We start from the raw sequence: 9,934 nt of genomic DNA, 5'->3' as shown, positions 1-9,934 counted from the left end.
TATGGTTTGGCCAAAGCAATCTGTTCCAGTGTTCCTGAGTTAAACTTGTTAAACACATTGGCTCTTCATACTTGGGGCCATGGAACTAAGCCAGGAATTAGTCACATATTTATTAGAATTACTCAGGTGATTAAATAATACAACAGAATTACAAGAGCTGTCCCCACCCCCTCCTGTGTCCCAACCCAAACAAAACTTTAAACACATAAAATCAAAATATTTAGATAGAAAGTCAGGAAGCACAAAAGGAACCTGAAGTTGATGATTTGGGTGTTCCTAAATTGTTCAGTATCATCTGATTGTAATCCTATTGTTCTTAATGCCATATTCATGATCCATAGAGGTAAACCTATTAATGGTCTATTAATCTGCTAACATCTGAAAAGACACACTGCAGGGGCTTAAAACTTTCTCACTTATAAAATGATATGGAAGAGAAAGAGAGCAAGGAATGTTTAACGCAGAATAAGTAAATAACTGGTCTTTTTATCCTTTTTTCTCTAAGAGTTTGATTCTGTAAATTTCAGAGATTATACAGGTAATTCCATTATCCTAGTGTTCTCTGAGTGAAGAAAATACAATTTGCATTTATGATGACCTAAAATTCTAAGTAGATAATTCTTCAAAGTGCTTTTTTATGCCCTGGCCGGTTGGCTCAGCTGTAGAGCGTCGGCCTGGCGTGCGGAAGTCCCGGGTTCAATTCCCGGCCCGGGCACACAGGAGACATGCCCATCTGCTTCTCCAACCCTCCCCCTCTCCTTCCTCTCTGTCTCTCTCTTCCCCTCCCGCAGCCAAGGCTCCATTGGAGCAAAGATGGCCCCGGGCGCTGGGGATGGCTCCATGGCCTCTGCCTCAGGCGCTAGAATGGCTCTGGTCGCAACAGAGCGATGCCCCGGATGGGCAGAGCATTGCCCCCTAGTGGGCGTGCCGGGTGGATCTTGATTGGGCGCATGCGGGGTTTCCAGCTTCAGAAAAATACAAAAAAAAAAAAGTGCTTTTTTTAGCCTGACCAGGTGGTGGCGCAGTGGATAGAGCGTTGGACTGGGATGCAGAGGACCCGGGTTCGAGACCCCGAGGTTGCCAGCTTGGGTGCGGGCTCATCTGGTTTGAGGAAAAGCCCACCAGCTTGAACTCAAGGTCGTTGGCTCCAGCAAGGGGTTACTCAGTCTGCTGAAGGCCCGTGGTCAAGGCACATATGAGAAAGCAATCAATGAACAACTAAGGTGTTGCAACGTGCAATGAAAAACTAATGATTGATGCATCTCATCTCTCTCCGTTCCTGTCTGTCTGTCCCTGTCTATCCCTCTCTCTGACTCACTCTCTATCTCTGTAAAAAAAAAAAATAAATAAATAAAAATTTAAAAGAAAAAAGTGCTTATTTAAGGTAGTCTAAGTACAAAGTGTGAGAACCTGGTTCAATAGTATCGTGGATTAGGTGGTGCCTGCATGCCCACTGAAAGGATCACACCCCACTTCTAAACACTGTTCATCTTTTTATTGAATATTCTGGTAAATATTTCACATTAATACAGGCTACATTAAGTAGAGCCACTATATGACAAGAAATTTACTCAACTTTTTCCTTTTAAGTATGTAAACAACTGTACATGTATTTACCACCCTAAAAGGTAATAATCATCTAATTCTCTTCTGCATACAAGTAGCATTCAGTTTGTTTAGCCAAAGCACTAAGTTCAAAATGGCTAAACTAACCACAGAACATAATCAGGTGGATAGGAAATCACTTCGTTCTTATACAATGGGCAATCAAATTTCCATTGCTAAAGCCTCAGAGGAAATTTCTTAGGCACATTAAAAAAAAAATCCCCAGGGTTCTTCCAAGGTCATAGGTTTCTCAAGGCTAAAGAATAAGACCTTCTAACTTAGTTGACATATTTGAGGTGCATGTTTCCAATATGAGGTGCCCACGTGCCAGGCCAAATCTGAAAAGGGGGAGGAAAAATTGGAATTTCTAATTAGGAATCTAGACATTGACAAAATGAATATATAAATGCAAAGGCAATTCACTGTTTCTGCCTAGGAAGAATACACATACATGAAATAAAATGTTTAGTAGCATCATCTTGATATCAAAAAACTTAATTCAGATCAAGGTGATCAGATGTCATGACTTTTGATATTCAGAACCTGCACTACCCAAAGAGTAACATCAAAATCTGAAAAATAAAAAAGCATTAAATCCATTTACCTGCTGAGCATCAGTGCATTCAGTTGAATTTTGAATTACTTTTATCATAGGGTTCCAAGCAGGATCTGGGTTGTGAAGTCCATTAAACAGAGGGCCTCCTGGGACATCAGCAAGCTGAGGATGAGAGGGTATTATGGTGCCTCCATACATGGAAATTGGAAGACCCTAAAACAGCAGAAAAAAAGGTTTAACCATCCTGCAATTATAAATGATGATTCCATAATACCAATTTAGATCTCTAGTTTTCCTTCATTCAAAGAATTCGAGAAGATTCTGTAAGTTCAGCATTGTACAGTGGTGAGAAACCAAAAGTGGTTATCTGTATCAGCAATACTTTTCAACAGAGAGAAAAAAACAACTAAATACTACTTCAAATCATCAGGAAATTTTCCATATTTGATAAACACATGTAATATCTCAATTTCCCCATATATTAGTTTCACTAATAAGCTGTGCTAAGAAGGAAGGGGGACTGTATATGATTGCTTGCAGCCACAATCTGGCTTTACGGCAGCCAGGAGGGTCTCTGAGCAGACCAGATGGCATTAGAGAGCTGGCAGCCAGTTTTTTGAGGGGCAGAGGCCACTCTAAAGCTGTGGCAGCAAAACTCAAATCTCTCAGGCTTTCTGGAAAGATGGAGGCATCCTCAGGATAGTTTGAACTACTGGAGACAACATAATCCACTCTTGAAATTAGGTAAAAGATCTGGCAAAGTCATGGAAACAAATTAGTTCCACGAAAGGGAGAATTATTTCAATACAAACTATTCCTTAACATGTGACTACATTGGCTGGCAAAGTGTTAAACAAGTTACAATGATGTTTGTCAACTCACTTTAGAAAAATCCACAAAACTGCTTGCCATAGGCTGATGAAAAATATTAGAGGGGGCTACCATTCCAGAATCATCTCTTTCCATTGGCTGATGCTGGGAGAATGTGCTTGGATCTGATAATTGTTGATGCATTGGATGGTTCCCTATCACAGACTGTGACCAACCTGATAAACCTTCTGGAAAGAAGAATTGAGAACAGGGTTTGATATTTATTTGGATAAAATAACAAAACATTACCACTTGATCTTTTTCCATACTAAAGTTTATCAAAATCATTCCCCTAAAGAACTCAGGGCATATTTATGACAATCTCTGTAAAAAACAAAAACAAAAACAAAAAGTTCCTGGAAAACTGGGCAAAGTCCTCTGTGAACCCCAAACACTCTACCTTGTCTTTCAAAAGATTAGGTGCTTTCTGAAAGAACTCAAATGATTGTCCCATTTTACATAGAAAAACTTACTTAATAAAAGAAATATGCTTTGAATCTTTTACTTCTAATTAACTATATTTATTATGTTATAGATACCATATATTATTACTTTATATATTAAATATATACTATATAACATTCCACACCCTGAGACTGGGTTGAATTCTTCAAAAATTTAAACAATCCTACTGATTGTTAAGTATAGGAAAAAATTTTTTTGTTTTGTTTTATTTTTAAGAAACTAAGTTTTAATGGCAAAATGCCACAAGTTACTTGAGCTATCCCTCCAGACAGAGGGCAAGGTAACTGTACCTGACATGGCGTTGACACCAAATGACCAGATTCCACTGTGTCCAACAGGAGCGACAAAACTGGTCCCCACAGGGGCTTGTGCGACTGACCCTCCTTGCCGAATCCGGGCTAGTCTCTCTGTTCCAATGGGGGGTGGTATCTTCCGATCCTGACTGACAGTGCCTCCTTTTGGTTGGCCCAATGTTGGTGGGGCAGAAGTGGCTGAAAGAGGTGAAGATGATCCCGAAGAAACAGATGGAATAGGAGAGTCACCTGGTGGCAAAATATTTCTCTATTGTTTTATTACATATAAAAACTAATGATAAGACTATGAGAAACCTTGTTGGAAAAATCTATTCCACGACATAGGTTCTGTAAAAAATTTTTTATAATTTATAAGATCATTCAAATGAGAGTATGTAAGTTCTATAAACATTATCTACAATACTTCTGATTACAGAAATATAAACAAATAGTCTAAAATTTTTTTCACATTGAACTGAACCAGGCTAGAAAAGAAGGCTATATTTATTTTTATTCTAGTTCTATCTTATCAAAATATATATTGTCATATTTTAAATTAACTTAAATCTGGCACATTACCTAGCATATTGTCTAGAAAACAGTTGGTGGCCCTCTACACTCATTAGTGTATTTTTTTTCCCTCTTTCTACAGCCCATTTTTTCCATAAGGAAGGAAGGTTAAATATTAGCAGAGTATCATAGGATTCCATTTGTGGCTTTGTTTCTTAATGGGACTGTCAAATAATATGGTAGTTTTCTTTGTCAAAAAGGCCAGTACTCACTATATCATGGTGCTCATTAAAAAAAAAATCAGCCCTGGCCGGTTGGCTCAGCGGTAGAGCGTCGGCCTAGCGTGCGGAGGACCCGGGTTCGATTCCCGGCCAGGGCACATAGGAGAAGCGCCCATTTGCTTCTCCACCCCTCCGCCACGCTTTCCTCTCTGTCTCTCTCTTCCCCTCCCGCAGCCAAGGCTCCATTGGAGCAAAGATGGCCCGGGCGCTGGGCATGGCTCTGTGGCCTCTGCCTCAGGCGCTAGAGTGGCTCTGGTTGCAATATGGCGACGCCCAGGATGGGCAGAGCATCGACCCCTGGTGGGCAGAGCACCGCCCCTGGTGGGCGTGCCGGGTGGATCCCGGTCGGGCGCATGCGGGAGTCTGTCTGACTGTCTCTCCCTGTTTCCAGCTTCAGAAAAATGGAAAAAAAAAAAAAAAAAAAAAAAAAAAAAAATCAAATCCTATTGGTTTTGAAGTACTGTTAGAACTTCATCTATTCAAAATAATGAAGTAAGTCAGAATAGAGGAATACTATTACTTATAAATGGCAATAATGCAGTTGCCTAAAATGTAAAAAATAAATGAGAAATCATACCAAACTGACCAAATATATAAATTTAACATTTTCATACTTAAAATGATTATTTTACAATACTGTCCCTGAATGGTCCTTTTATAAAATTATTTGTAGTACCTCTTTTCTTGACCCAAGTCCCAATATAAGCATTTTAGACTTGGAGGAAGAACTCAACCCTTCCAGTTTTCTGTTCTACAAATGACTGACAATTTTTGACATGACTGCAATACAAACCTTGGGTATCTGCATACAGTTTAGAACACTAAAGTTACAATATAGTACTCCCTGAAACAAATGGTTTAATAACTTATTCAAGACTCTTGAGGAAGTGTTCCTCCAGGATCCCTACATGAATTTGAGGCGCTTGTCCAAGGATGGGGAGAAAAATGTTGTCTGTTGAAACTAGGAGTCCCAACAGGAGCTGGCCCTTGCAGGAAAACACGTGTTCCTGGTATGCCGGAAAAACTTGTCAGAGGAGCAGAAGAGGAAGATGGGGAGCTGCCTGATGGGTCAATGGATGGTAACCCTGAAATAAAACAGGTCCAAGACATCCAAATTAGCCAAGGCTTTTAAATGGAAAGTCCAAGGTTCACTTACGGTAATTCCTTTTCAAAAAGAAAGCATGTTAATTTTGTAGATCACAGCAAAAAGAATCCATTTATATGCTGTATGGCACAAACCCATTTTTTTTCTTGCAGTCCAAAAGTATATCACCAAACACCACTAGCTATAGGAAAGTGAGCCCAATCTTTAAGAATGATAGCCACCAGGAGTATATTCTAAATCAAAGGTCCCCAAACTACGGCCCGCGTGCTGCATGCGGCCCCCTGAAGCCATTTATCCGGCCCCCGCTGCACTTCCGGAAGGGGCACCTCTTTCATTGGTGGTCAGTGAAAGGGGCATGGTTCCCATTGAAATACTGGTCAGTTTGTTGATTTAAATTTACTTGTTCTTTATTTTAAATATTGTATTTGTTCCCGTTTTGTTTTTTTACTTTAAAATAAGATATGTGCAGTGTGCATAGGAATTTGTTCATAGTTTTTTTTATAGTCTGGCCCTCCAACGGTCTGAGGGACAGTGAACTGGCCCCCTGTGTAAAAAGTTTGGGGACCCCTGTTCTAGATAAATCTCAAGGCTTTCATTGGAGGGGACATGAAATGAGAGCATGCTGTGACTAAGTGGTACCCATCAAAAACTTCTGCTTTCACTTTTGTGGAAAATCTCAAAGTGTATTACTATAGTCATTTTCTGTGGAAGTTGAATAACAAAACCTACTAATGCTCCTTCCTAACAAGGGGAAAAGCATACTATTAAACTAAAGATAATTTCAGTATGCTATCTGAAAAAAAAAATCAACAGGTAACAAACTTACCAAATTTTTATCTAGTTTTTTGTTTTTTTATTTTTCTGAAGCTGGAAACGGGGAGAGACAGTCAGACAGACTCCCGCATGCGCCCAACCAGGATCCACCCGGCACGCCCACCAGGGGGCGAGGCTCTGCCCACCAGGGGCGAGGCTCTGCCCACCAGGGGGCAATGCTCTGCCCCTCCGGGGCGTCGCTCTGCCGAGACCAGAGCCACTCTAGCGCCTGGGGCAGAGGCCAAGGAGCCATCCCCAGCGTCCGGGCCATCCCCGCTCCAATGGAGCCTTGGCTGCCGGAGGGGAAGAGAGAGACAGAGAGGAAGGAGGGGGGTGGGGGTGGAGAAGCAAATGGGCGCTTCTCCTATGTGCCCTGGCCGGGAATCGAACCCGGGTCCCCCGCACGCCAGGCCGATGCTCTACCGCTGACCCAACCGGCCAGGGCCAATCTAGTTTGCTTAAGTCTAAATTTAGCAATCTTCTCGAATTCCACTGCTTTTTCTGGAGAAAGTATTTGGGAAAGGAGACAAGGGTCTAGAAAAGGACTGTATTTTTGTTTCAGAAAAAAGTAGTTAATATATATAAAAAAAAACCTGTCAAACTTTTTTCAAGCAGGTCTTATTTATCTATTTACAGTATATATTCAAAGGCTTTTAGTATATTCACAGGTTTGTACAACCATCACAATTTTTTGTCTACCCTAAAGAAACTGTATGCATTCCCTACAGTCTCCATTGTCCTTTACCTCATATCCCCACCTCTAAGGAATCACTAACTCTTGCCTCTATAGATTGGTCTGCCTATCCTGGAAATGTTATATGATTGAAATCATACAATATGTGGTCTTTTGTGACTAGCTTCTTTCACTTAGCATACTGTTTTCAAAGTTCATCCATGTTGTAGCATAAATCAGTACCTTCTTTCTATTATATCTGATTATATAGAAATTATAATAATATATTAATACACTATGATTATAGCTATTATATATTACAATTAAAAATAGTATCTTATTATATTATGAATAATGCTGTTATTAACATTTATGTACCAGTTTTCGTGAAGACATGTTTTCTCTTAGGTATATTTAGTAGTAGAATTACTAGAACATACGGTAACTCTTTAACTTTTTGAGGAACTGACAAACTTTTTCCAAAGTGGCTGTACTATTTTAAATTTTCACCAGCAGTGTTTGAAGGTTTCAGTTTTTTCATAACTGTTCTCATCTTCTTAAGTATTACTATTTCTCATCTGTAAACCAGGAGAGTAAATATTATCCAGGAGAGAAGAGCACCAACAAAAGAAACCACAGAGGCAGTTAAGAAATAAGGCCAAGCTTAATCAGTCCTTGGACCCCAGAAGAAAGGTCAAGGATTAATTCTTGCTTTTTTATTATTATTATAATTCATAATATTTTGATGTTATGGATCTGAATAATCAAAGTCCCAAAACCAAACAAGAGGGATGATTTCCTTGACTTTTTTCCCCTAGACATTAATAATCTGTAGATTTTCTGGGACGTAGTTAGTATGTGAAGAGTAAAGGGCTCAAACATGGCCCTGGCTGGCTGACTCAGTGTTAGAGCGCTTGCCCAGCGTGTGGATGTCCCGGATTCGAGTCCCAGCCAGGGCACACAGGAGAAGCGCCCATCTGCTTCTCCACCCTTCCCCTTCTCCTTCCTCTCTATCTCTCTCTTCCACTCCCACAGCCAAGGCTCCACTGGAGCAAAGTTGGCCTGGGCGCTGAGGATGGCTCCATGGCCTCCAACTCAGGTGCTAGAATGGCTCTGGTTGCAATGGAGGAACACCCCAGATGGGCAGAGCATCGCCTCCTAATGGTGGATCCGGTCTCTCTGCTGTGGGAGTCTCTCTGCTTCCCCACTCTCATTTCAGAAAAATAAATAATAATAATAAAAATAAAAAATAAAGGGCTCAAACACTGGAAATGAGAGCTCTAAACTCCAACTCATGGTAAGCAACTCTAAATTCACATATTAGTTGGTGCCAATCAAGTCAAGAATTAATTAATGTCTTCTATCCCAGCCTGAGCACTGGCAATGAGCTCTTTTCTTATGATGGGGTATCTGAAAACCTCTATTAGTCTCCCCCAATGAAAAGTTAAAATAGATATCTATTTATAAAAAAAGAAAAAAATCCTAGAGAAAATTTTGGACTGTAGATGGTCTCATGTAAACTTGTAGAGCTACATTTTCCTGAAAAGACAAGTAAATGGAAACATATCAGAAATGATAGCTAAGGCTCTACCATATCCATAAACTCAAATTTTAAACAACAGAGATTAATTTATAATTAGCAATAAAGGAAGGTGGAGTATGGGACAGTTTTCCAACTGGAAGAAAATGCTAAGTGGCAATAATTCTTAACCCCATTCTAGGCCTGCCACCACAATTTCTAATTTGTTTTTCAGAATAGTGCAGACTTGAGTGAAATTTGGTTCTTAGACTATGGAAAATAGATTTTGGTTTTCCAAATATCTCCAAGCCAACTTGGCTTCTTATCTTTCTATATATTTCTTACAATGTCTCAGCAGCTAATTTCTGATTTTAAGAAATGAATAGTTAAATCTAAACTGGTCTTTTTAAAATAAGGAGCTCACAGGTGGCTGGATCTCTTCAACCAGCTCCATCTATTGTAAATAACAGAGTACTACACTGCTCCAAAAATGAAGGGATCAGGGAACGTGCAGATACTCTAGTACTTTCAGCCTTTTGCATAGTGCATTTTCACCAATGAAATAAAAGTTGGTTTTACATTTCACTGCATAATAAAACAACTTTCTTTGACTTGTTTGCTTTTCTGATGTTCTTGTTTAATAAAAAAAATAAAATGCTTCTTTTTTTATCGCTATTTTTATTTTGAAATAGCCTCTAAATTTTGTGAGCAGTATATTAAATATCATCATTTAATATTTGGTCTAAACATCCAAGAATGAAAACAAAAAATAAAGATTAATGAGCCTAAACACCCCTGTAACTCAAAATTTTTAAATCTGAGAAAATAAGCAATCACTATGATTTTATTTTATTTACTAATTTAAATTTCTTTATTTATTGAAATTTAGAGAGAGAAGGAAGGGAGATCAAGCAAGAGAGAAACACTGATCCATTGTTCCACTTATTTATGCATTCATTGGTTGACTCTTGCATGTGCCGTGACTGGTTATCAAACTCACAACCATGGCACACTGGGTCAATGCTTAACCAACTGAGCTATCTGGCCAGGGCAATCACTGTGATTTTTTTTTTTAACAGAGACAGAGAGAGAGTCAGAGAGAGGAACAGATACGGACAGACAGGCAGGAAGGGAGAGAGGAGAAACATCAATTCTTTGTTGTGGCACCTTAGATGTGCATTGATTGCTTTCTCATATGTGCCTTGACTGGGGGCTACAACAGAGTGAGGAACCTGTTGCTCAAG

The 9,934-nt window shown here is 39.6% G+C and overlaps 1 protein-coding gene and 1 pseudogene across 2 annotated transcripts in view; both read right to left on the bottom strand.

The window, feature by feature from the left end:
• Positions 1–502: 502 nt before the first annotated feature.
• LOC136377978 (small nucleolar RNA SNORA79) lies at positions 503–625 on the bottom strand (annotated as a pseudogene).
• Positions 626–1,431: 806 nt separating this feature from the next.
• Positions 1,432–9,934, bottom strand: part of ANKHD1 (ankyrin repeat and KH domain containing 1) — a 140,019-nt gene continuing 131,516 nt past the window's right edge. Inside the window, exons 30-34 of one of the 2 annotated variants that reach the window (XM_066388027.1) lie at positions 5,489–5,665; positions 3,787–3,987; positions 3,044–3,219; positions 2,210–2,374; positions 1,432–1,943 (exon numbers count right to left, since the gene is read on the bottom strand). In XM_066388027.1, the coding sequence (XP_066244124.1) occupies positions 1,884–1,943; positions 2,210–2,374; positions 3,044–3,219; positions 3,787–3,987; positions 5,489–5,665 (779 nt within the window). In that variant the 3' untranslated portion in view covers positions 1,432–1,883. Of the gene's footprint in view, positions 1,944–2,209; positions 2,375–3,043; positions 3,220–3,786; positions 4,039–5,488; positions 5,666–9,934 lie in introns of both variants that reach the window. The other variant, XM_066388026.1, reaches the window with a different exon arrangement.

This window comes from Saccopteryx leptura, chromosome 6 (assembly GCF_036850995.1).
Source record: "Saccopteryx leptura isolate mSacLep1 chromosome 6, mSacLep1_pri_phased_curated, whole genome shotgun sequence".
Classification (NCBI taxonomy): domain Eukaryota; kingdom Metazoa; phylum Chordata; class Mammalia; order Chiroptera; family Emballonuridae; genus Saccopteryx; species Saccopteryx leptura.
The sequence above is the reverse complement of the archived record's forward strand: the minus strand, read 5'-3'. Positions and strand labels throughout refer to the sequence as shown.